At 42.0% G+C, this 27,319-nt stretch overlaps 3 protein-coding genes across 3 annotated transcripts in view; 2 read left to right on the top strand and 1 right to left on the bottom strand.

Moving 5' to 3' along the window:
• Nucleotides 1–6,015, top strand: part of RGCC (regulator of cell cycle) — a 34,016-nt gene extending 28,001 nt beyond the window's left edge. The window contains exons 3-5 of the mRNA XM_063127423.1: nucleotides 1,911–2,018; nucleotides 5,468–5,530; nucleotides 5,898–6,015. Coding sequence (XP_062983493.1) covers nucleotides 1,911–2,018; nucleotides 5,468–5,530; nucleotides 5,898–5,905 — 179 coding nt within the window. The 3' untranslated portion in view covers nucleotides 5,906–6,015. The remainder of the gene's footprint in view (nucleotides 1–1,910; nucleotides 2,019–5,467; nucleotides 5,531–5,897) is intronic.
• NAA16 (N-alpha-acetyltransferase 16, NatA auxiliary subunit) overlaps nucleotides 1–27,319 on the top strand; it is a 439,249-nt gene that overhangs the window by 103,499 nt on the left and 308,431 nt on the right. The gene's annotated exons all lie outside the window — the stretch shown is intronic.
• The window catches only part of VWA8 (von Willebrand factor A domain containing 8), a 130,933-nt gene continuing 117,708 nt past the window's right edge, over nucleotides 14,095–27,319 (bottom strand). The window contains exons 41-45 of the mRNA XM_063125966.1: nucleotides 22,303–22,428; nucleotides 19,435–19,593; nucleotides 18,065–18,163; nucleotides 16,033–16,271; nucleotides 14,095–14,370 (exon numbers count right to left, since the gene is read on the bottom strand). Coding sequence (XP_062982036.1) covers nucleotides 14,262–14,370; nucleotides 16,033–16,271; nucleotides 18,065–18,163; nucleotides 19,435–19,593; nucleotides 22,303–22,428 — 732 coding nt within the window. The 3' untranslated portion in view covers nucleotides 14,095–14,261. The remainder of the gene's footprint in view (nucleotides 14,371–16,032; nucleotides 16,272–18,064; nucleotides 18,164–19,434; nucleotides 19,594–22,302; nucleotides 22,429–27,319) is intronic.

Raw genomic sequence — 27,319 nt, 5'->3', positions numbered from 1 at the left:
AGGTCATATGATGGGGGCACCTGGCACCTGCATTTCTGTGCCATCTCTGCTGATTCCAGGAACCCCGTCCCTACGTGGGCACTTGCTGCAGTATTGACATATAGGTCCAAGGGGGTCAGAAAGGGAGGGAGAGACCCAGGATAGGCTCAAAAGCTAATGCTTCTGTGGGACATAGAAGTATATTCAAACCTGTTAGGGTTGCTCACTTGCTAATAATCTGGGATGATTGACTAATGTTTCATTAAGGGGCGTAATGGCAGGAGATGGTCTCCTGATAGCTGGGAACTTCTGTTGAGCTTTTGGGATGCAATACCCCTCAGGGCAAGATGGATGGATGATATTCTGGAGGTGACAGACTTGACCTTGGGGGAGCTAAGGGTGGCTGGTCCATGAAGTCACGAATAGTCGGAAGTGACTGACCGAATAAACAACAACCCCTCAGGGCATGCAGAAGGTGACAGGCCTACGAGACATGGCAGAAAGAACAGTTTAGATTCAGACGGACATTGTTCTTGGAGCTGTCACTTGGCTGAAGGTGAAGCACTTTGCATTGCAGGGGCTATCTTGGAGCATCTGCTGCAGAATAGTGTGTTTTGTGACCTTTGAATTAGCCTAATAGAGGTATTGTGATGATATGGAGTTTTGAATTGCTCTTTTAGCCAACACAGTTATCTTCTCTTTTTGATTTCATCCAGTAACTTCTCATATACGTAACCATTGTCTTTTTCTCTTCCCCTACGGCTTATCAGTTTCACCTTGCCCTCAGGTAGATGTGTAACTTCCTGAAGGACCAAAACGTTGAAGAAAATATTATAAGTAGCAGTGCATATTCCATTGTTAATGGAAGCTTAAGGATTCTAGTAGATGTATTACAGAGCTGCTGTAGGCTAATTCAGTATTTAAAGGAGGAGTTCTGGATTCTTAGTACCTACTCACTCACTCCAATTTGGCTAAAAACTGCTCTGTGCCAGATACATGCATTATTTCCACTTACGCATTCCCCTGGTCTATGGGGTTCCCTTAGCAGCAGAAGACACCCTTTGTGAGCACATGTACCACAGCCAAAGAGGCAGAAAGCAGCTGGTAGAGAAACAAGCAGATGGAAGGAGTATAAGACTGAAGCAGAGAAGCCAAATAGCCTTAAATCACGAGGAGGCAGCCTTTCAAAGCAACCCTGCCATTGTCAGTCAGCTGCTGCCAGTGTTCTAAAATGTCTTGGGATTTATACTGACTGTCTGGGACCTTGTTCTATCATTCTGAATGCCAGAATAGACTGCAGTCGAAGTCTTAATTTTGTGATTTCAAGGATTCCAGATTACTAACTTTGCTGTGCAGGTGCAGATCTATAACCAGAGTGTTTAGAAATCTGCCTAACTGTAGGTCTGAACCTCCAGTGTGACATTTTGGGCCTTTAGAGGCATTTTTTCCCCTCACACAAAAAAATACATCATTTTAAACTTGCTTTTTTGTTGAGGATCCAACCATCTGTCCTCAAAGTAGTGCTATTGTTGCATTTACCCAGCACTAAACATGCAAGATTGTATCACTTGGAAATTGTTAGTAAAACATGTAAATCTGTGAAACCTCCACAACAGCAGACGTTTAAGAAGTCTTGACTTCTTTTAGGCCAATGATTTTGAAGGCATGGCTGTTGTTTTTTTAATAAACTCTGCTTGATTCACAGTCCGATCCCATGCGAATGCTCAGATATAAGCCTTATTGAGTTCAATGGGACTTACTCCCAGATAAGTGTATATAAGATTGCACCTTGAAACTGCCCATTAATCAAATTGTGGAGCAATGCCAGAGTGGTATTGATATCCCAGGTGTTTTTTTGGTGTGGATGGGGCAGGGGAGTGGATTATTACTGCCACATTTCTGATTCTAAGTGTATGTTATCTTTGTTGCAGGTGCAGATTCGCTCTGCAGAAACAGTTTCAGCTTTAGTGATGAAAAGTTAAATTCTCCAACACTGTCCACTCCAACTGTATCTGCTCCAACAATAGCTTCTCGAAAAGGTAATATTTAAGGATGAGGCAGGGAACATCCCCTGGAATGTTGGCTCTATGGGAGGTCAACATTTATGCCAAGGGCACATTGGCTGGGTTTGGACAACACAATAACCAGTGGTGGTTTAAATAGTCGATTGTTGGTTATTTAACCCACCGTAGGTTATCGTGTTGTGTGGCGGGAGTTTTTTAACCAACAGTTGGTTATTTGGCCAAAATAACCCAGGCAAAGAATCAACACTGTGCAGAGTTGGCTATTTAAACCACCATTGGTTATGATGTCGTGTGGAGGGCACCATTGGCTATTTCCTCGGCCACCATTGGCTATTTCATCAGCCACAGAGTCGCAAGTCAAGAGTGGTCAAAGTGGCAGCTGCCCATCTAGTCCAACCAGCAAGATAGATTTTTGGCAGCAACGGCTGATGTGATACTAGTTGGAGGACTGAGGGGGGGGGGGAGAGGGCGGGGGGATGAGTGAGTCAACTCAGCATGGACTAATAGTCAACTCAATGCTGATCCTAATCCACACCATCATTGATTATTATCATGTTGTGTGGGGAATATCCCCTAGATAAACAACTGACGAATTGATTATTACCCCACCGTTGACTATTGCCTTGTCTGAATTGTCTGGGGCAGATCAGGATTTCATTGTTTCCATGACAACCATGGCACTGATCCAACATGTCATCAGCCCAACATATGTAGTGGGACATACGCTAGACTTGTTCTTTTTCAGCTCCCCACGGAGATGGTGTTCCAAACATGGGTGGTTTTGGATCAGCCCCTTTGTCATGTTCAGCTCATCGGCTGGGAATGTCTTCTACCTATCTGGACAGGGATAAGCTGCTTACAGTAGGCTATGTTCTAGTAGGAGGAGTAGTAGTAATTTCATTTCTATTACCACCTTCACCCCAACAGCCAAGGCTCTCCGAATGGGTCACAACCATTGACCCAACCTCCCCCACAAAACTACAACATTATAAACCAAAGTCATAATTAAACATGGTCTAAAAAAGTTTAAAGTACAATTTTTAAAAAACAGTTAAATAGCTAAAATCAATTTCAATACACAATTTCAATAACAGACCTGTTCAAGACATAAGTGCCCCATTGTATGCCATTAAATGCCTCCAAATTAGATTTCTGCTGTGTGCGCTGTGTGGTTTGAAGCTGCAGCTTGTGCAAAATGCTGTAGCCAGATGGGTAATGGAGACGAGAAAGTCTGAATATATAACACCGATGCTGGCCCCTTTGCAATGGTTGCCCATACATTTCTGAGCCTAATTCAAGGTGCTGATTTTGACCTATGAAGCCTTACATGGCTTGGCATCACCATGGAGTGCCTCTCCTGGCAGGAACCTTTTTTTATTTTTATTTTTTTTAAATTAAAAATATACAGTAACCACAACACATCAACTCAATACCCTACAATAATGACCAATAAAGAACAATAAAAAAGAAAACTACACAATACAATAATCTAATAATAATAGTAATAACAATATAATAATCATAATAACAATAATAAAAATGATAATAATAAGTGCAACCCACCCCCTGGGACTATTATTCTCCATTCCAAAATTGTAACACATCTTGTGACGGTTTACAGCCTTTCCCTTTTCCTAATACAAATAACTTTCATACACCCCATTAGCCTATCATTAATAGCTATATCCCAGACTTCTTTATACCATTCTTCTATTTTATATTCCTTTTATTCTTTCCAATTCCTAGCAATTATCAGTCTAGCTGCTGTTAGTAAGTTAGTTATTAATTCTTTACTATTTTGCGTATATTGGACCCTTTCATATATTGATAACAATGCTATCTTTGGGCCTACTTCTACCTTCCATCCCATTATTTCATTTATCTCTTTAAATATCATTTGCCTGGCATGAACCTAACCGTATACTAAGGGCCTCCACCAAGGGAGGTTCGGAAGGCGACAGCAAGGCAGAGGGCCTTCTCAGTGGCAGACCCTGGCTATGGAATATTTTCCCAGTGAACTCCGACATTGTCATCTTTTCCACACTAGGTTAAGACCTTCCACTACTCTCAGGCATTTGGTGGCATATGACAAGATTTTTAATCACGTCCTGAGATTTCTTATTGTTGATAGATAAGTGTGTGTGTTTGTGCATGCACACATACACACACACACAACACATATGTGTATATATATTGTCTGTCTGTCTGTCTGTCTGTCTGTAAAAATGTTTTTTATGTTCTGTCCAATATTGTATTTTTAATTTTTGTAAACTGCCCAGAGAGCTTTGGCCCAGGTAGCTTTAGTGGCAGGTACTATGCTAAGCACAGGGTATTTGAGCAATGACAAATGCTTAAACTGGCCCTATAAGAAGTGAGGAGTTTCAGGATATTGTATCCATTGCCATGGTGTACTTGGCGATAGCTTAGCATATTTCTCTAGGGAAATATAAAAGTACCCCATCATGGATAAACCATGACAATGTTTAGGATGAAAAAGCCAAGGCAAGGTAAGAGAGACCAGGGCAGCTGCGTTGCGCCATTTCTTAGGGCTGCTCTGGCCTCCTTTCCTCCCCCCTCTGAGGCCCTACTGCTAGATGGGTGAAATCGCTCATCTAGCAGAAATGCAGCCTGGCTGGAGTGCAGAGATGCTTCTCTCCTTCTAATCTGCACTGAATACTCAGCAGCCTCTGAGTTTGGAGGATGCCATCCACATAGAATTGTGCGTTGTTGTTTTCATTTTACCACATTATCCTACTGAACAGAAAAAGAAAACTCAGTTCAGGAGTTGTTATCTGGGAGAAGTGATTATATATATGGGGCTCAAGTTCTAAATCAAGGGGCTACTTTTTTCTAGGTAAAACTGCCATTTTAAATCTGTGAAAGAGAAGTGTGATAAGTAATTATTTCACAAGTGATGTTTTGGGAAATTCAAGAATTTGTGACCTTAATTATCCTTTTTAGTTGTTAGATATACAGCATGAAGTCAATATTGTTTTTTTATATAGAATCATAGAATAGCAGAGTTGGAAGGGGCCTACAAGGCCATCGAGTCCAATGCAGGAATCCTCCCTAAAGCATCCCTGACAGATGCTTGTCCAGCTGCCTCTTGAATGCCTCTAGTGTGGGAGAGCCCACAACCTCCCTAGGTAACTGATTCCATTGTCATACTGCTCTAACAGTCAGGAAGTTTTTCCTGTTGTCCAGCCGGAATCTGGCTTCCTTTAACTTGAGCCCGTTATTCCGTGTCCTGCACTCTGGGAGGATTGAGAAGAGATCCTGGCCCTCCTCTGTGTGGCAACCTTTTAAGTATTTGAAGAGTGCTATCATGTCTCCCCTCAATCTTCTCTTCTCCAGGCTAAACATGCCCAGCTTTGTTTCCAGACCCCTTGATCATCCTGGTTGCCCTCCTCTGAAGACGTTCCAGCTTGTCTGCGTCCTTCATTAATCTTCTGCTTGTTTTCCAGCAAAGCTTGGAGACACAAAAGAACTAGAAGACTTTATTGCTGATCTTGATAGGACCTTGGCAAGTAAGTAGGACTAATGGTCCAAATTGACTTATTGGCTGGGGGTGAAAATATTGCTAACACACCCATCAGATCTTGGCCATGCATACAGAGGGCACACAAGATCTTGTTTGTACCTATACACATACACATATGGATGAACCATAAGGTTATAACTTGCTTACTTTCTGGTTATAACTTGTGATTGCTCATATTGGCTATGTGTGAATGGATTGAAGTCTCAGTTGAGATTATCTTTCTGTGTTTTACTTAAGTCCCTTGGTATTCTTCCCTATCATCCCAGTTAAAAATTAAGGAGAATCACCTCAAAAGTGGCATCGTATTCATGACAGCATAACATTAATATTTGTCATATTTGATGTTCTTATAGGTATGTGAAACAAGGTATTTGGGCACAATCCCTGCCTTCAAAAGGATGAGGTTGAGTCTGGGCTGACTCACCCTTTGACTGATGCGACAGCCATCTCTTCACTTTTAAACAGTCACAACTGTTGGTTCTCCCCCACCCCTTTTATTTTGCAGACAGATTCAAATAACAGATGTTCTCATGCTGTACTTTTTCATAAAATATTGCTTAATATTAATTTAAAAGTGCTTTTCTGAAAAGATTTGTAATTTTATATAGTTAACTTTAATGCTTTTTTGGTTACAATATATTTTTGTATTCAAATAAAAACTGAACTGGAATTTAGAAAATAAAACATATTTGGTCAACTATTTTTCACTTCTATCCCATCCTTTCCTCCAGGAGGCTGACAGCAGTTGACATGGGTATTTTCCATCCATGTGTACTATTCAGGCGCAGACCTATTCAGGTACTTCCGGACCACCCTGTGTACTTTTACCTCTACACTCTGAACATACCAAGTTTGCAGAAATTCCATCATCTTGTGTCGATTAACACAATAGTTGGCTTGCATAATTCTGCCTCTCTCCCATAGTATCCACTCACAGTGATGAGATGTGTACTCCTCTGATATGACAGAAATGGCTGACAGTGATATGGCTGTAGCAACTGAACTTCTACTGAATGTCAAAACAATTAGAACACTTGGCTGGCATACATACAGTAGTCTGGCTGCACCCAAGTGGAGGCTCAGCTTTAGAAGAATGAATTTGGAATTAGGTTTCTGTGTAATGATTCCTGTCTCCAAATCTCTGGTAGGCTCTATCCAGATGTTCGCATCCTAATAGGGCAACAAAATTACAATTCCACTTGCTAGCTACCATTTTATTCAGAGATTGCTATCATTCTCAGGTTAAAAATGCATCCTTTCCCCTATAATAAAGCTAGCATTAAAATAATTGCACTAGGTTAGTGTTGTAACAGTTGTCTTCTCATAAAAGCACACAACCCTGTATATTTCACAATAATAAGAAACAAGGTATCTATCAAAGCATAGGTTTCGGTCTAAATTCAGTCTGAACTCAAATCAGTTTACACATGGAATTTGCTACCACAAGATGTAGTGATGGCCACCAATTTGGATGGCTTTATAAGGGGGTTAGATTCCTGGAGGAGAAGGCTATCAATGGCTATTAGTCTTATAAGCAGCACATAGCTATGTACACCAGTTTCTGGGGAACATGGGTAGGAGAGTGCTGTTGCACTAGTGTCCTGCTTGTGGTTTTCTGGTCAACAGTTAGTTGTCCACTGTGTGAAGAGAATGCTGGGCTAGATGGATCCTTAGTCTGATCCAGAATGGCTCTTCTTATGTTCTTATAGTTTATTCTTTAAGAAGCCCAATATGTTTTGGCCCAATATGTTACTTGGGGCCTTCTTCAATTTGCTCCAAATTCCCCCACTGCTGACATTACATATTTATAAGCCCTGCTTGGAGGTGCTAATTCTCCTCTGTGTAAGGGCTTTCCAGGTGTGCCCCCTCCATGCATCTCTGAGGAACCTGCATGGGGCTGCTTTAAGTGTGAACCTATGATATTGGTCAAGAAGTACATGGCTCACATCCTTGACTTCCTTCTTGGTGGCCTGAGCTTCCTTACCTCCTTGTTCTCAGCACTATGTGCATCAAGAAGGAAGGCAGTGTGTTAGATCTCGTTGCTTTCATTTAGGGCAACTTGAAAATCCTGCAGCTGGTGCTGCTGTCAGCTCATGGAGTGGAGCAGGACTGGGCAAACAGTGGGGAGGTACGTTAACAGTATGCTTTCTGGAGCTACACTACCAAAGGGGCCAGGAGGGAGGAGATTTGGCCTAAGACAGCGAGCTGGCGTCCCACTTGGAGATTCATTGTCGTCGTCTATTTCTGTAGGAGATTAGTTGAATAAGCAGCTACACAAAAAGCAGCTTTATTTGTGAGGGATTTGTGAAGTCAGATCTTGTGCATTCATCCAGTTTCATCTGAAAAAAAAGACCCTTCCCTCCCATCTCATGTTTTCAGTCTCCCATTTTAATTAATGCAGTCTTTCATTTAAAACACAAAGGAGTATGTTTACTGGGGGCTGTTGCGCAGGAAGAAGGAAGATGCTCAAGATTCAGTCAGTCGTAATAAGCTCAGTAAACCTTGAAGGCAAGAATTCATCCTTCACTTGCGTATCAGACATGGCCCTGATCAAGCTCCAATCAGGCAAGAATGTGAATGGAGAAGACTAGAACCTAGGATGCAGTTGTGCCCTTTCCACTAAAGGAGGGGCCGGCGCAAGTGAGCCCTCACTTTGGTCAAGGATGCGTGCCTGAGGTGTCCTACCTTCTGGCACAGCAGAACGTAGGCCTTGCAGTGTACAACCATGAATCCTGTTCTTTGCAAGCTGAAGACTTTGGCTTTGACCCTCATATAAGATAACTTAAGGAAGTTCATGGAAGGAAGATTTCCTATCTCCTCCTTTCCCCTGCAGCCACCTGGCTTCCCCAAAAACTTCTACAGTGGCTTGGGAGGCCCTCCTAAATAATGTACAATGGGCAGGCTAAGGTCAGCTCAAGACATTGGCTGGCCTGGGGTAAAAGACGATGCCTCAACTCCTGTCAGTGTACAGGATGGTTCTGTACAGAAGCGGACTGGATTGGCAGTGAAATCTTACCTCAGGAGAGCATCCTCCATCTTTCCTAAGAGCAGCAGGCTAGTTTGAGGAGTGGAAGTCAGGCTGCAAATGGCACAGAAAGCTCTGTCCCCCAACAGAGGGGAACAGCTGGGGAGCTGCCACTGCTGCTATCCAGTATGGGCCAACTGAGTGGGGGTGAGGAGCAAGGGTGGGACAGGACACTTTCCTTCCATGAACTTCCTTAAGTCAACTTACCTTCAGCTCCAAATCTGATTTGGGCCAATCCCCCCTTCCCCAGCAGCACCTGATCCTGCATGGTTGAGGAAGGACTCCTGACCCTCCAGAAAGTTCTCTGGGGAGCAAAGGTGGCTGTAGCAGGTAACAGTGGTCTGGAAACTTTCTAAAACTAACTTTTCTTAGGGTCCCAGCCTTTATCTTCCAAAACGTTTAAACAGTCTCTATTGCAGAGTGCTTCCAGAGTATAAACACTTGTTTGTGTATAAAAGGTAGCAATCTACAGTGCATTTACGATAGAGTAGTTGCATAAAAGTTGAAGCGACTACTCCAGCCCTGATGCTTAATATGTGTATTATACACACACACACACACACACACACACCCCATGTATAAACCTAGCATGCTGGGAAGAAGCGCTCTAACGTGAGTTTCCATATTCAGGAAGCTTTTAATGAGGGAGGGGAAGAATTGAATTTTAATGGGGGAGGGGAAGAATTAAATCATGCCATTGCCAACCTACATTTGACTGGCTTCTTCTGAACGTGTAGATTCTTAGACGGTTAGTAATGAACTGTACTTAGAAGAATATTCTCCTCCTGGGATTACAACACTTTGGGAATCACATTCCAGCGCTTCACCATCTATTGAGGAATAAAGGTTAACAAACACTTCCCTGACATTAAGGTTGGGGAAACCATAGCCAGATGATGTAGTACTTCAAGTACCATCATTCCTGTTGATTGGCCATGTTAGTTGGTACTGATGAGGGTTTGAGTCCAATAGCGTCTGGAGGGCCACAGATTCCCACCTCTGGCTTACACAAAACTTAGAATCTTACACCGATTCCCCTGAACGCCACCGCTTCCTTCCCAAAGCATAAATCTCTTTACGATCATAACAAATTAACTGGCCGTGAGGCACTGGGGGATATTTTGGAAAGACTATTTGAGGTCTATTGCAAACATTGGAATTCGAAACATGGAAATATATTTTTCCATTGCATTTTGTAAAGAGTACGAATTAAAAGATAAAGATCTCTATACAGTGATCTCCAGCTACAAAGAGACCCTTATTTATTCTTTCAAATGTCAGAATTTGGAAAACAGGTTCTTATTGTTCACACGTGTCTCTGGCTGCAGCAGATGGAGTATTTAAAGAAGCATTTCAGTGCTTGCCAATGTTGCTAAACTGGGAAGAGACCAGAAAACTGACTGACTGAATGACATTGTGGTCATCATGCAAAATCTAGAAAACAAGGAATAATGAAAGTCCAAGAGGCAATTTAAGAAGGAATCCTAAACTTAGGGGGTGTCTTGTTCATAACTTCCAGAAAGTAGAATATTTATTTATTGCACTTTTAGACCATCGAATAACCAACGTTCTCTGGGACGTATACTAAAATAAAATATAAAATCACAAGCAATAAAAAGCACAAAATATAACCAGTAGCAAGGAAATAAAGCCATATTTTTATTTTATTTTATCTGTACACCGCTTTGAAATTTTCAATGGGGAGCGGTATATAAATATTGCAAATAAATAAATAATAAAAAGAGTAAAACTAGCAACCAAAATTATAACAGCACAAAAATCTAAAAGCACTGCAACAGTTGTTAAGATGATTTTTAATAAACAGGCCTCCACCTGGTGATGAAAAGACTATAAGATAGTCACCAAGTGAGCCTGTCTAAGGAAGGCATTCCACAGATGATGTGCCACCACTGAAAAGGCCCTGACTCTTGGTTTGCTTGTTTTTTGTGCTGGGAGCACTTGTAGGAGGCCCTTAGTCAAAGGCAGTAGGGTGTGGGTAGGTAAATATGGGAGGAAATACCCCAGGTAACCTCACCTGAGGCTGTTTAGGGCTTTAAAGGTTAAAACTAGCCCCTTTGAATTGGGCCCAGGAATGGATGGTAGTCACACAGGCTATTTTAATAAGTTCCCCATCCTTGCAGTGAGGAAAAGCCATTGACCATTCCATGATGGTAATGGTGGCCACTGCATTGTTCTGTATTCTGAACAGAGACTTGCAGTGGATGAGGTAGCTGAATATAATAACACTTTATTGCCTACAAAACAAGGCCTGACAGTTTGCTGCACGTCTCCTCCGATACATTCTAGCCAGCCTCACGCAAGAGTCAGCTCTCCAAGGGGCTCTTGGGTCATAGCTGTTTCTCTTAAATACTAGATATCCAACCAAGTGCATACATTACAGCCACTGTGGAACTGATTCCTTTGGTATGTATATTGAATACTCATCCTGGGGGGCCTCAACACCAAATCTGAGACCATCTCTATGCACTGAGGCAGGCAGACATCTGGGCAGCAGGGTGAGTGGTACATCAGAATCCCTAATCCAAGTGCCCAACAAAAGATCTAAAGACTCATGATCAGCACTCAAAATAACAGATTGGCCTGGTTCAGACAACACGCTAAACCATGCTGCTTAACCCCAAAATGGTTAAGGGAATGCAATGCATGCCCTTAACCACTTTGCAGTTAAGCAGCATGGTTTAGCGTGTTGTCTGAACCAGGCTGATGCCTGGAGGGTGATAAGGAATCCCTATAGCACTTGTATACAACCAGCATCCCACAGGCCACATCTGGCTCTCAGGATCTCCCCTGTGGCCCACCCACCTCTCTCACTGTACCTCTGTTCCTCAGAACCTGAAATGGATTCTCTTGCTACCCTAGCTAGCCATTTGGTATAGTTCCTCTCCCACAGAGTATGGACAGAGTGTGTCTCTTACTCCTGTTATTCTTGCCAGAGAAACCATGTAGTGTAATGTGTTAGAGCTTCTATGCTCTGTGATTTAGAATCATAGAATGGTAGAGTTGGAAGGGGCCTAAAAGGCCATTGAGTCCAACCCCCTGCTCAATGCTTATTTGAGGGAGAAACCAAGGAATAAGGTGGGCTATTGCAGCCACCTTTCCTCTCCAAGTGAAGTGTGGCGCAAACAAGAGGCGCAGAAGGAGGGAAAGTTTAACTCTGATCTCCTCCAAGGTCTTGATGAAGATTCCCCCCATGGGGAAGATATCAGAGGGGAGTCTCTGTGTGTGTGTTGTGGGGAAAGACTGTGGGGGCAGGGGAGCCATACACACACTGCCAACACGCACGCACACACATGCTCCCCTCCCTGAACCTCAGATCTACATGGGTGTTGCACCAAGTACACAGGAGGACACAGCTGGCAGGATGTAACTCCTCCTTGTTCCTCTACACAATTAAACGATATATTTTATTTTGAACTGACCTGGAAGAATCAGAAGACAGATCAGGCATAAGGTATCTAATTACTCTTCTCCTCAACTGGCCCGTTAATCCCTGCCCCCCCACCCCGAACTCTCCCTATTCATGACCAGACTAATAGGGGCACCCCCATCCTTCCTCAGGTTGACTAGGGCTCATCTACACCAAGCAGGATATCTCACTTAGTGAGGTGGAATGTAAACTCCTTCCCATGCCGTCCAGGTTATATCATTGTCCTTCTAGACTGCAAGGGGCCATCCTGCCCGTCCTCAGAGCCACTCTGCATTTTTCTGGCTCACTGAGTGGACACTGAGTGGCTCTCAAGTGCCACTTGACTGCTGGTGATGGTGATGTCTCTTGAGTCTTGTTGTCTCCTTTTTATCGCCGGGTGAAGTCAACATCATGCCATACAGTATTTGTCTCTTCACAGGGCTAAGAGCAACTTGGCAAGGGGCATTTAGATTTGGCCTGTAGGCTCACTGAGACCATTGTGATTTTGTAGAATGGTGCTGCAAGCATTTCAGAGATTATTATTATTATTATTATTATTATTATTATTATTATTATTATTATTATTATTATTAATTTATTTTTTTATATAGCACCATCAATGTACATGGTGCTGTACAGAGTAAAACAGTAAATAGCAAGACCCTGCCGCATAGGCTTACAATCTAATAATATGGAAGTGAAGCAAAAGGTTGGAGATACACAGACACGATAATAGATAATGTCTCTTAGAGGCTTGTCGCATGGTCCAGCCATCCTGGGATTGTGCCACTTCAAACTACAGCTGAGGTACATCTTGTTTGAATGTAAAAACTGTCTACATGTAAATAATTAGAATGTCACAGAGAAGACAAGGCCAGGACCCTTCTCTCTGGCATGCAACCTTTTTCTATACACAAGGAGTTTTTCACATAGGAAAGCACTGCATAATACTGAGGCCTTTTTTTGGTGGTGGTGGGGCTAAAGAGTAAGGTAAAAATGATGTAAGTAAGTAATAATAATAAATATTAATTTTTAAAGACTGAAGTCTAATTACCTGGGGGAAATAATTCCCCCCCCCTTTTATTAGCACTGGATTTACCGGATGCCTTTGAACACGAAGGTGTCTTCTTCCACCACAGACTCTTTAAAGGCGCTGCATTCTCAAAAGTTACCGCCTAAAGGCAGCCAAGTATGACACCAGCAAAACCTCGTGGAGCCCTGCCATGTCTTAACAACTTGTCTATGAATTGCTGCAGAACTGCCAAGGGGAGGGAGCCACGTTACCCTACTTACTCTGGTGGCACCACAAAGACCACCAACCCCTTGAGTGGAGACGTTTTGCATTTCAAGCATATTCTCATCCCGCGGAATTTTGTTTCCCAAGATTTGGGCAAAAGAAAAAGCAAACACATCTTGTACGTAGGTCACACTGCTGAGCTGTTCTCTCAGTCAGTGACCAGCATTTGTAACTAGAAAAGCTTCTCTAGCACAAAGGTTAGAGAAACTGAGTCATACAGAATTGAGATAACTGAAATAAAGCTGCACAGCAGCGTCCACGCCTTCGCGATTGCATCCAGCACGCTACACACCACATTGCGTATCTACTCCAGGCAGCAAATACAAGGAAAAAGCTGTTAGATGAGTCAGACTTGGCCACTGTCGCAAAGATATTCAAGCCCAGATACTACGACGCTTAAAAACAGTATTGGGCTACTGCTCTTATTGTTGTGTCAAAACTGATATTTCCAGTACCTAAAATTAAGTGCAGTTGCAGTTTCTAAAAGGGGGTTTCTGTCTGGGTTAGTTTTGTGCATTCGACTCCTGCACTGCGCCCAGCAAGGAGTGCTTTGTTTTTTGAAAGAGCAACATCAGAAATAGGCACAAATTTATCCTGTATTATACCAGTTCCTGAAAATAATTACCCAGAAAATGGCAAATATCCTTTATTCTACTCTCTTTGATAGACAGATATTCAGGGCAAAGCATAACGTCCAGGAAACTCAGAACAGATAGCTTTAATTTATCAGAAGGTCTTGACTGAGGGATTGAGTAAAAACCACAGTCTTTACTCAAGAGTAGCAGCAGTGTACTCTTCAAGTACATATCCAAGTAAAATATTTATTCCAATGTACAATATAATTATTTACTCCAAGGGAAAGCATAAGTTATCAATGTCACAACTCTTAGCATTAGGACATTATTGTGATTACTCTAAACTGTTTTCCATATTCAATTGTCAATTTACTTATTAAAAGCAGGCACTTCCTAGGCACTTGACAGCATGGTGGAGGTAAAGATCTGTTGCAAAATCTGTGGGATTTCCTTGGTATCCATGGCAATAAAAGAGCGGCCTGCTGGCAGCGTCCTTTGCAACCTAGAGATCAGGAAAGAGAACATTATCATTGCAAATTACACCTCTATACAATGAATGTTTAAATAAATGGTCTTAATAAAGGAAGTTTTTACTTTTGAATCCATGTACTGTGATTCTAACCTGAAAAGCTCAGAAACGCCAATAGGAACAAGCACCGGGCGAAATGGCTTATTCTGGCCCTGTTTCTGCAGCACTGCAATAAGGCTGCTTTTTATGGATCTGAATTAGTTTGCTACGATTTCCAAGTTTGCCACGTGGATGAATGAGAGTCACTGTAAAGATAACTGACGGAATTTTCAATTCAGAAACTCTCAACATCCAGGACACTCTGATGTTTACTTACAATGCACTAATATCTCCTAAGAGAAGGGACAAGCAGCAATTCCATGACCAAAAGCTATTTGTGCTTCACAGATGTGTATGATAGGCACAAGGACTGTTATCAAGTCATCCACTTTTACTGATTTGAATGACTGAGTGAAATTCGAATTTCTTAGGCACAGGAACAGATCGCTGAAGGCAAAGAATATGAAAAAGCCCTTTAGTAAATTCTCTGTACTTTTACCTCAGGCAGTGCTGAATCCAACACAACACTGGGGGTCCAGAGATTTTGGCTTGGCTCAGTAGTCAATTATTATTTGGTTCAGGCTGAACCCTGAACCAAACTGGGCTTTGGGAACACTCAGGAGATGTCCAAATTGAAGCAGGACTCTCAAGAAGCCAAGCAAATCTCCATCTTCCCAAACTTTTGTTAGTGATTCGGAAAGACACAGAGATGAAGTCAGTGTGTCTGAACATATGTTTTAATGTGATTTTAGATTGTAAGCCTCTAGGCAGGGTATCGCTGTTTTATTTGTATATTTTTTACAGCACCAAGTACATTGTTGGTGCTATATAAATAAATAAATTATTAATAATAATAATAATAATAATTTGAACTTGCTACTGACTCTTCATCTGTCTTAGGTCCGCTGAAAGTTTTTGTTATTACTTATGGTCAAATAAATAAACTTCTCTTGTTCTAACAAAAACAAAACCACAACAAAACCTGTCCTCCATCTTTCTTTGGGTGCAATTGCCCTGCCGCATTCATGGAATTTTACAGGTCCCAGAAGCCGCCAACTTTGATTTGCAACCTTAGCAGACTTTCTCCCCACTCAAACAAAAACAACAACAACAACAACAACAACAACAACAACAACAAAACCATTAAAGGAGAAAATACAGAAAAGCTGCACAATGCTTTTTGAATGATAGCGCTAGGAGGCCTCAGCCTGTGTGAGAGGGCAGGAGGTGATGCTCTCACCATGCTGGGCTCTGGCATGCCTGGGGTGAGGGTAGAGCCACCCTCACCACAACTCTTTGCCAGAGATGAGACGGGGGGTGGGTGGGGTGTCTCATGTCACACTCAAGTTAAGAACAGGCAGAAGTTTAGCATGACATGGGAATTCCTCTGAATTCTCTACAATTTGCAGTGTGAGCAAAGTGATGTGTTTGTGCCAGTGAGTGGATTTCTTGAGCCTTGCACAGCAAACTAAATGCTCCCATACTGTTATGAGGCACATGAAGCAAGGCAGGAAGTTGTATCCAATATTTTATAGAAAGCGCTCTCTCTCTCTGTGTCTTCCTGAGTTTTCTTGCGCCACGAATTCGTTTACCTACCTGTCTGCCTGATTCCCCAAGGATCCGATGAATATGGCAAAAGCATTCACTCTGGGATTGATGGTCAAGGCTTGGGCAAATTCTGCCGGAGGGATGCCATACCGCTCAAGGTTTGCATCACTTAAGACTATGACGAAGTATTCATCTGCCTCTTCTTTTGCAATCTCCCGAATGGCATGTGCTGTACCTTCCAGAGTGTGATCTCCGCTCATACAGAACTGAGAATGGGCATGCATTATCTGGGGAGCACAACAAAGCCAACAAAGGCAAGAGTCCCTTAGCTGACACATACAAAGGAGGAAAAACAAGGAGTACTGAAAGGCTAACAAATTAACGAGGGAGGAAAAGTAATATACGTGTGCATAGCTAGGTAGTCTGGTGGAAAATGTTGCGAAGGAATGATCTTCAGCCTTATTTTCAATTATCATGTTTGTATATACATTACAGGAGAATCATGAAACCGTCTTCTGTTGAGGATGTGCTGAATCCTCCTCAAGTTCTTAGAGATTAAGAGGTCCCCAAAGTTTTTGGGTCAGTGGGCACATTTTGAATTTTGACAGAGGGTCATGGGTGTTCTCACAAAATGGCCTCCATGGGAGGGGCTTGCCTATTGATAAAATGGCGGCCTTCATTGTTACGGCTAGTCACAAAGTACTTTCCAGAAGGCAAACTGGTGAGACTAAAAGAAAAGTAACTTGCCGAAGAATCTAAGTATAAGTCAGGGGTGGAGGTGAACTCCAAAACACAGAACCACTGGTGATGGAGGGGGGCACTACCAGCATCCCAATTTTTTTATTTTTTAAAAATCTTACGAAATAAAATAAAAAATCAGGAGCTTGGCAGGCAGCAGGAGAGCTGTCTGTGAGCACATAGGTGCCCATGGACATCGTGCTGGAAAAACCAGGATTAAATTGTGTTTTAGAGATTTGTTCCTTCGCCTGAAAGGCTAGCAATATTTTCCCCACAAGGCTTGTAGAACACCTAAAGGCAGTCATTTGAACTGCACTGTTTTATTGATATGTCTCGTTAACAACAACGGAGAAGAAATTTCAGAGAGATATGTTGCCTGCTGCAGGAAATAAAAGCAAGTGTCTAAGATTAAAAGCTATTTCATGGTGCGGGTTTTCACAGACACTTTGTCAGATGCCTGAAGTGTCATCTGCTTTTGAGAGATCCATAACTATTCCTATACATACCACACACACAGGCACAGGTTTGCAGAGAAAAGCTATTAAATTCCAGTAGGTCTCAATGAAACACTTGGACTGTCCATACAACACAACAGCCCACTGTGGGTTATTTAACCCATGGTGAGGCTGCTGTGTTTGTGGCCACCATTTTGAACAGTCATGTCGTGTGAGCCTGGTGAGCGTGGGTTATATGACTGTGAAACAACCCTTACATAATGTTCTGTTTTAGGGTTATAAGAGGACTGTTTAACCCTCATGTAATTGGCTTTGCATGACAAGACAACCCCCAAGTAGTGGTTGCATGTGCAACCTGATGCCCACAACAAGCTGCAGTATACCGTCAAAACCCGGTCATTCTGTACAAAACGTAGATATATATACAGAAGAACAATGACCAGGCACAACCACATCCATAATAATTGGTGATAACACAGTCTTCCCAGATTTGCTATGCTAATTAAATATATGCACCAGGAAGGAAATTTATATATTATAGGAGGATAAAACAAGAGGCCTTCAAGAGGCAGCTGGACCACCATCTGTCAGGGATGCTTTAGGGTGGATTCCTGCATTGAGCAGGGGGTTGGACTCCATGGCCTTGTAGGCCCCTTCCAACTCTGCTATTCTAGGATTCTATGATTCTAAGAAGGGATTTCATGAAAACAGCTAATACATTGGTGCAGTTTCCTAAGTGCCAAAAGGTGTTTTTTTTATTTTAAAAGAAGCATGTTTATTTCCACATGGGCCCTTCCTAGCTTCCCTTTCTAGTTTGCGCCTTCCTGGAAACAAGTCACCGCTGATCTGTAGCGTCCGGCTTAAATGTTTCAATCAATAAGGTTTACCTTCAAAATCTCTAATCTTTGCTTATTGTTCTTTGGAACTTTGTTACTACGGACCAAGTCAATGTTGAAACCATCTCCTGAATGTCCAGTAACGTCGTACTGCATGGAAAAGATTTAAATAAATATATTTAAGTAGCAGCATCTTGAGAAGGCATTTATGATCATAACACTATTACCTACATGTGAATTTCAGTGCCAAAAATCCAATGCTAATAATTATGCAAATTAAGATGAAACCATATGTTCATTTTAGGGCTTTAGTTACATGTTCAAATGTTTAATATTGGTCAGCTCTTTTAAGCAAACTGCAACAACCTGCAATTTTCACTAACTGCATGGGCATATTTGGCACAGTTCACGCATGAGAAATAATTTCACTATTCAACTGTCCAGTGTCTGGATTTCTCTCTTTCCATTTCTAGAACCTTAATTAAAAAAGAAATCATGGTATCTTCCATGTCAGTTTTACCTCATTTGCATGTGAACAGGCAAACAGGCAAAACAATATCTAATATGCAGGTTTGCTGGAGAAGTGTCCAGCCAATTTAGAGTGGTCCACAGCCTCACCTTCAGCAAAAGTGGAGCCTTAAAGAGAGTAAAGAAAGGGCAAACAAGGAAGCAGTGAGAATTATCTTTCTTCCTTATGAAATTTTGCAACAAAGCCTTCCCCCAGCAAAATGTCTGTCCTTGTTTGCAGTTCATTTTTTTTTTTTAAAAATTGACTATTTGTGTCTGGTACCTATTCATAATCTTTGCATGATAATTAAAAGGCAGGCAGTATTATTAGTTAGATTTCTTGGTATCTAGTTCAAGTAAAAATATGACTTGGTCAATGAAATAGTACCTAAATGGACATTAAAAGGTTTCTGTATTAAGAAAGTGAAGAAATTGACATGTTACTGTCTTATAAAACAGCAGAGAGTCCATCTTACTTAAAGACTCACAAGTTAATTTTGTCACGAGCCTTTGTGGTCTAGAGCATACTTGCTATATCAATACAGAACTGTAGAGCATACTTTCTATCAGGCTGGACTGGAGAAAGTGGCTAAATATGAAAGAGAGCAAAATTGATTTGCACCCTGGTCTGCTGTGTTATGCTTAATGACCTCACTTCTATCATTTGAAACTTTAATACTACAAAAATGTAACACAAACATTTCATTGGCAAAGTTCAATTGATTTTTGTGCTCTACAATGCTTCCAATCACAGCTGGTAAGTTCTCTTCAGGTTTTTGAAGAAAAATAAATGCCTATTTTTCCCTATGGGTGAAAAGATGTTGTCTATCTTCAGTTAAATTGTTCTTATAATTTCTTCTAAAACACACACATATGCTGATAGCCACTAAATTCTGGGTCCGTTTAAAAATCACCTTAAATTTTTGTTCATAATTTTCAAAAGCTTCCATGACCATGCAAACCGCTTCCATAGAACGCTCCAACCGTCCATCGACTCCATTGAAGCGGTACATGCTTCCGGAAACATCCACTACCAGCCGGAGACGTTTGGGCTTCTCTTGAGGGCTCCCAAGCTTAAAGAGACAGATACAAGTAGTAAGGCTCATGAATTTAAATAAAAAGACACTCATGCACTGTTAAAAGATAGACTGCAAAAAATGTTTTAATACAAATACATATAAATACAGGAGTAGACTGGACAGAAGTGGATCCAATTAATTTTCAAAGAGCTTCTTGAATCACCATCTCAAGACTGTAGCATACCGTAGACAGGAGTTCTACCTTGCTCTTCTTGCTACCTCCAACATCCTTTGTTCATATTTAACATGGAGCCTGAGGAACAATTTTGGGAAGTCGAAAGCTAGCCTCGTTTTGTGAGTTGTACTTGGAGGCAGGTCAGGAGTAAGATGGGAAGAAGCTTTTACAGACTCCGGTTCCTCTGATTTTGTTGTTTTAAGCTAGACGAGCCTCTTGGGCCATCTAGCTTCCCTACCTTCCAGGGGGACAAGTGCTAGAGAGGCTCCTGGATCTTGCAGATCCATGAGTCTCTTTCCTCCTCCTCTCCTGCAGCACAGACCACTTCCCTGACCTCTTCTGACGTCTCTGTTGCAATCTCAGAAAGAAGGGCCACCGCAGAGCTCTCTGTGGCAGCTGTATGCGTGTGAGTCCCACAACTGGATCTCCTTCTCTGCGTTTATAGCTCTGTCTATGGGCCTGGAGGAGAACTGCAGCACCTTATGGCATCCCAGTTGCTGGCCAGGGGCCAGGGTACTGCTTCGTGAAAACGTTATGCTTATAATAACACTTCAGTAGGTGTTTCTAAATATCTCAAAAGAGCAAATTTCTGTTCTCCAGAAGAAAAATCCAAGAAACATTCCACATATGGATACAGTAAAAGGTATGCTTTTGGAGGCAAATTTCTTCTTATTTTAATAAAAGGGACCTCAAATTTGTAATTGATTCCAAAACCAGCAAGGAAGGTTCTTTGACATGCATAATGGGGATAAGTCAGCTTTGTATTGTAAAGCTTGTCTGCTAATATTACAGCCTTTAAAATGTTTGAAATGGGATTCTGGGCAATACCACACTCAGACTATAAAGTGGATCATTTAAAAACGAAACATCTGTTTTAACATTTTCTGGCATGTTTCCTGGATCTGAAAAGGTATTTTATGACACATAAAACAAGAGCCAGAATATGAATACCAAGCTACTTACAGGGAGTTTGGCAAATAGATAAAAATGCTTAAAATATTTGTTTAATTTAGCTGGATTCCAATTTCATTTTTACACTGAATCATTATTTGAGTATTTTGTTTTGAATTCCCTGCTTTTCCCAGTGCAACAGACACGCTTTTCACATTTCAGTTCTTTGCACTCATTATTTATGATTTATTTTGATCCGGAGGGATCCCAGCAGGCACAACAAAAAAGTGAAATTTATCTGGGAACATGAAGCTTATCAGAAGCACTCTGGAGTTAAATGGGAAGGAGTTATGGCCACTGACGGTAATCTAACACTGCACATGCAAACGGAGCCCTTTACGGTCAGGAAAGTCTGCCTTGGGGCACAGGGCCAAAAAGGAGAGCCCGGTGTGCAATAGTCTACACTGCAGTCACTGAGCATAGGGTTGACACAGGTTTGCCATTACTCGGTTCTCATGCTGATTGTTGTATTCTGAGAAGTGATCGGGGAAGAGCTAGATCATCTGCTAAAGCCGCAAAACAAAAAACAAATAGGAGTTCTGAGAAGTGCAATTTCATGAGGATAATTTGGAGGAGGGGGGAATTAAATCCCCCCAGGACTGCAGTCTCCATCGGATTCTCTTAAACAACAGGAATTAAACTGTTTAAAAGCAACAGGAGTTCTTAATGCATTATCAAAATCGCAGCTAACAAAAGCTGTCCCCCATATACATCACAAGGAAAATATGGAAATGAATTCTGCATGATAAGTGACTACAATGCAGAGCGGGGGTCACCGTACCATTCTGGAGCCCAATGTGAGGAATCTCCAGGCTGGCCGCAACTGCCTCCCAGAAGTGGTAATGCAGCTGTAGAACCCACAGCGCCAGGCCTCAGAATGCCACGTGGGTGTGTGTGTGTTTCATATTCCAGTTATGAGGGATGGGGTGGGGCAGCATTCAGAGCAGCAGCCATCTCTGCGTCATGCAAGCGATATGTTCTGGGTTTTCAAAGCCCTTAATATCACGTTGGAAGGATAAATGCTCACCTCCAATAATGCAATGGACTGAGGACTTAACCATGCTCTCGTCATTTGAAGGTGTGTTATATAGGCGTAACTTGCAACTGGATACGTATATGGATATTTGGTCTTGAAACCTATGCATAAATCTCTCCCCCTTTTTAAATTAATGGTATATCTGATGAAAAACATGGATATTCCTGTATATGTAATGCATTTTCTTTCTGTTTTCACAATGGTTTTTTTTGGTTCTGTTTTGTTGATATTCACAATAAAAATAATATTTATTTATTTTAAAAGAGAGATGTTCTGGATTCTGGAGGAATACAATGGCGTCAGGGAGGGAGGTAAATTCTGCATATGAAGCCAAACTGTTTAGGAAAATGCCAGCAATTTAAATTTGCTGTTTTTTATCTTCTTTCTTTTTACTGTTTTTTCCCATATGCACAGTGCCAGAATCTATTTTAGATATGGAGGGATATATAAATAACATAAAATGATAAGATTGTGAAGCATATGTATGCTAGGAAAATAGCTGATGCACAGATACACCGTCAGTTTGTCACAGTTAACTTACTTGTGGGTCAAGTTCTCCCCGTCGCTTGTAGATGGCTTTTTCACCCGTCAGACTGTCAATTATCTTGGCATCGTCAAGTTCTCCAACTGCCTGGTGTCTCAGCCACTGCCTCTCCTTCCCTTTGGCCTATTGGGCAGGGTGGGTGAAAGGGGAGAAAGAACACCATCCTTAAGGCGACCATCCCATGGTTTCTCAGCAATATAGTCCTTGAAAGTACCAACAGGACTTTTGTGGCAAGGATTCTACAGCAATATAAGAGCATAGGAAGAGCCATGCTGGATCAGACCAAGGACCCATCTAATCCAGTATTTTGTCCGCACAGCGGCCAACGCACTAGTTTTGCCACTAGTACTTGAAACCAAAACACAAATAGGGAGGTCTTCCAAGCAAAGAACAAGCAACGAATGACATGAAATATATTCTTTTTCAGCATTCAGATTTTTGTATGTACGCAATTTCAAATATGAACCCTGAAATGGTAGGCTTTAATCAAAAGTGATAAGATGGACGTCCAGGTTCTATATGACAAACCATGTTATTTCAGCAATCTAAAAATTAATATTTCAAAAGATAACTTCCTGATTTAGTAAACAGATTGTAAGCGAGGTTGTAAACTTGACATTTCTATAACTGGAGCAGGCACAGCTGATGTAAGATGCACACATTTCTTGAGACGGCTGTTCTTTGAAGTGTTGGCGATTTACTGCCTATTGGTAGACAAAAGGCAGAAAACAACAGAAGGCAAGGAAGTTTCAGCTTCGCTGAGCATGTGCTTAATTGGTCTTATTTTTTTCACTGGCAAAGCTTTGAGACAGTCAGTGATGGGAAAGTGTGGGAAGAAAGATGCTGTTAAATGTTTTAACGAGGACTGTGACTCAGTATCAAACATGCAAACATGGAACAACTATTCAATGGATCCACAGTTGGCTACAGAATTGGACTCAAAGAGTGCTTATCAATGGTACCTTCTCAAACTGGGGGGAGGTAACAAGAGGGGTACCACAGGGCCCAGTCCTGGCCCCAGTGCCCTTCAATGTTTTTATTAATGACTTGGATGAGGAGGTGCAGGGAATGCTTATCAAATTTGCAGATGACACAAAATTGGGTAGGACAGCCAATACCCTGGAAAACAAAAACAAACTTCAAAGTGATCTTGATAGGCTGGAGCACTGGGCTGAAAACAACAGAATGAAATTTAATAGGGAAAAATGCCAAGTTCTACACCTAGGAAAAAGAAACCAAATGCACCATTACAGGATGGGGGACACTTGGCTCAGCAATACTACAAATGAGAAGGATCTTGGAATTGTTGTAGATCACAAGCTGAATATGAGCCAACTGTGTGATGCAGCTGCCAAAAAAGCAAATGCTATTTTGGGCTGCATTAATAAAAGTATAGCTTCCAAATCACACGAGGTACTGGTTCCCCTCTATTGGACCCTTGTTAGGCCTCATCTTGAGTACCGTGTCCAGTTCTGGGCTCCACACTTCAAGAAGGACGCAGACAAGCTGGAGCACGTTCAGAGGAGGGCAATGAGGATGATCAGGGGTCTGGAAACAAAGCCCTATTTATTTATTTATTATTTATTGCATTTATATTCCACCTTTTTCCCTCCAAAGGAACCCAAGGCGGCATATATAATCATCCTCCTCCGCTCCATTTTATCCTCACAACTACCACCCTGTGAGGTAGGATGGCTGAGAGTCTGTGACTGGCCCAAAGTCACCCAGTGAGCTTGCACGGAAGATTGGGGACTAGAACCCGGATCTCCCAACTCCCAGTCCAACACTTTAGCCGCTATACCATACTGGCTCTATGAGGAGAGATTGAAAGAACTGGGCATGTTTAGCCTAGAGAAGAGAAGATTGAGGGAAGACATAATAGCACTCTTCAAATACTTGAAAGGTTGTCACATAAAGGATCTCTTCTCGATCCTCCCAGAGTGCAGGACACGGAATAACAGGCTCAAGTTACAGGAAGCCAGATTCCATCTGGATATCAGGAAAAGCTTCCTGACTGATAAAGCAGTACAACAATGGAACCAATTGCCTGGGGAGGTCGTGGGCTCTCCCACACTCGAGTCATTCAAGAGGCAACTGGACAGACATCTATCAGGGATGCTTTAAGGTGGATTCCTGCATTGAGAAGCCCCTTCCAACTTTACTATTGTACAATTCTATGGTTCTATGATTTAAGATACTGTTCAAGTTATGATGAGTTAACACGGTGCTCATAATCCAGTTAGCTTCCAGTTACTTTTCACAGTGCAATGCAGGGACTAGCTCAGCTGCACCACTGAGAGGATGTTTACATGAAACCTGGCACTGCTTAATGCACACTTGTGTTCATAGTGTCCCCACCCACTCCAAAATTACTTGTAGAGGGTTAGGAGATAGCGTTGTAACTTTTCCATCAACAGATGCAATAATTTCTTTGATTAGTATTTTTTTATTAATTGATTTATCAAACTGTTGTCTTTGCAAATCTGTCTATAAAAAAAACCACGTGCCTCATGCCCTTATCCCAAAGGTGGTGGGAATAGTTGCTAAAACAGTTTGAGCACCTTTTGTGTTTTGACTGAGGGGCAAACTAGACATGTCTGCAGTCACACAATGAGCCATTGGTCTTTTACAAGTAAACTGAAAGCACAGGCTTCTTGAGTTGGAACAGAATTCTGGTGAGTGAGTGAGAGTGTGTGTGTCTGTGTGTGTGTTAGGGGGCCTTTAAAAGCCCCAAGACTGTGGCACCAATACTGATGGAGCCCCCCACTCCATTTGCATTGGAAAAACTGCTTCCCAAACACTGTTTTAGAATCCTGAAGTCTGTCCTGTCAAGGGGAGTCAAAGTCAAATTAAATGGAGAGCCAAATTTCCTATCCAGCATATTCCCAGGGGCTCACAACCATATTTTGTTTCTGCCAAAACAGAGGCCTACCTGACTGTGGTAGTTCAATTTGGCTGCTGACAACAACAACAACAACAACAACAATAATAATAATAATAATAAGTAGTAGTAGTATAGCTCTTTCAAATGATCAAAGTACTTCACATGCATACATTAACTATTATCCTTGTAAAAACTCTATTATCCCTGAACTTGCAGATGGGAAGGGGACTGAGAAACTGAGGACCACTTCCTGATTCACAGCTCTTAGCCACTGAACCACACCTGCTAAAGGGCCTAGTATACAGTGTAGCAACCTTGCAGCGGTCCCCAACCTTTTCAGGCCCATGAGTACATTTGGAAATTTAAGAAACTGCTGTGGGCGCTACCACAAAATGGCTCCCATAGTGGATGTGGCTAGTCAGTCACACAATGGCTGCCATTGGGGCCTGGCTAGTCATAACTGAAATAAAGAGGTGCATGTGGTAAGCTATGACGGAGGGGGAAATAGCAAGGGAAAGGGGTAGATGGGAGAGAAAAGTAAGGCTAGAGGCTACAAAGGGAGAGAAAGAAGACTGCCCTAATATTTTCCAAGGTTATTCTTAGAACAATTTTTTGGAGGGAGCAGAAAGGGGATAGTTTCATGGGCGCCACTGGCACGTTGCGGACCCCTGCTTTAAAGTATGTTATGATCAATTCTTTAATTACAGTAAGGGAGGGTTTCATAGCTTTTTTCTTGCTTTAGGAAGAATAATAATGAGCATATTCAAAACGCTCCATTGTATTATAAAACTGCATTTATCCTGCCCTGAGCTCCTGATAGAAAGGGGAAATAGAAACATAATAAACAAACAAATAGTTGGAGAAAGCCACTCAGCAATGTAAACAGATATACCTAACTGATGATTAGGGTGACCATATGAAAAGGAGGACAGGGCTCCTATATCTTTAACAGTTGTAGAGAAAAGGGAATTTCAGCAGGTGTCATTTGTATGCATAAAGCATCTGATGAAATTCCCTCTTCTTTGCAATAGTTAAAGCTGCAGGTGCCCTCCTCTCTTTTGTATCTGGTCAACAGGGCAGGACTCCTGCAGCTTTAACTATTATGATGAAGACAAAATTTCACTAGGTGCTGCATGCATTCAAATGATACTTGCTGAAATTCCCTTTTCTATACTTTAAAGATACAGAAGTCCTGTCCTCCTTTTCATATGGTCACCCTACTGATGATACCTAGGCCTACCTCTCACTGAATGCTGAGGTGGTAAACCTGTGTCTGGCCTGTGCCATTTTAGACTACAGATAGGGGCTGCCCCAGCCCCAAACCCAAAAGACTTCTATATAGACAACTAGCATGTCAGCTAGACCACTTCCCTCTCACGTCTAGTTTTCTATGTGCTGGGAGGGGTTCTTTTGCTTGGAGGAGCATTCAGTGAACATCCCCTCTCCCCACGGCAATCCCACAATCTGAACAAGACACAAATTTATCACCTCCATGGGAACTAGGCCCCAAATAATGGGATCAGTACCAGTTCCCCACTGGCTCCGATACATCAAATAAGCAGGTTGCTTAGCTCCAAAGCTGGGCTAGGCTTTTCCTTCTTTTTATGTTATAGGCAGCACAGAACGTCTGGTTCCTCAGACTGTTCCGCTACACATTTCCTAGGAAGACAATGAAGCTGCAGGAAACAGAGCGCACTGCACTTTTCCCTTGAACTTAAAACAACCTTTTGTTAGTCTAAAGGAAGACGGATGTACTTCCTTTACTGATAATGTGGCACGGGCTGCTTCTGGGTCCCAGATCAAACACAAATCAGGACGCAACAGGGACTCGGAGGTTGTGGGTGAGCCACAGCAGGAATACATGACCAACAAGCTGCGCTATCCTTCCACCTGGTCTAGGACCTTGAGAAATGCCCGTCCACCCAATCTTCCCGGGCAGTCTGGAATGCAATGCAATAAATTTTGTGCTTACAGCTGAAACGCTTAAAACGCAAGGCTTAATGTAACAGTAACAAAATTATGTTGTTCCTACTTTGATTATTAATAAAAAGCAGAACATATAACACAGAAGGGTTCTTTGCTTGCAACCTTGAATAAATTTAGGTTTTTGTGCAAAAAATAAGCTAGGTC

This window comes from Elgaria multicarinata, chromosome 5, assembly GCF_023053635.1.
Source record: "Elgaria multicarinata webbii isolate HBS135686 ecotype San Diego chromosome 5, rElgMul1.1.pri, whole genome shotgun sequence".
Classification (NCBI taxonomy): domain Eukaryota; kingdom Metazoa; phylum Chordata; class Lepidosauria; order Squamata; family Anguidae; genus Elgaria; species Elgaria multicarinata.
The sequence above is the reverse complement of the archived record's forward strand: the minus strand, read 5'-3'. Positions and strand labels throughout refer to the sequence as shown.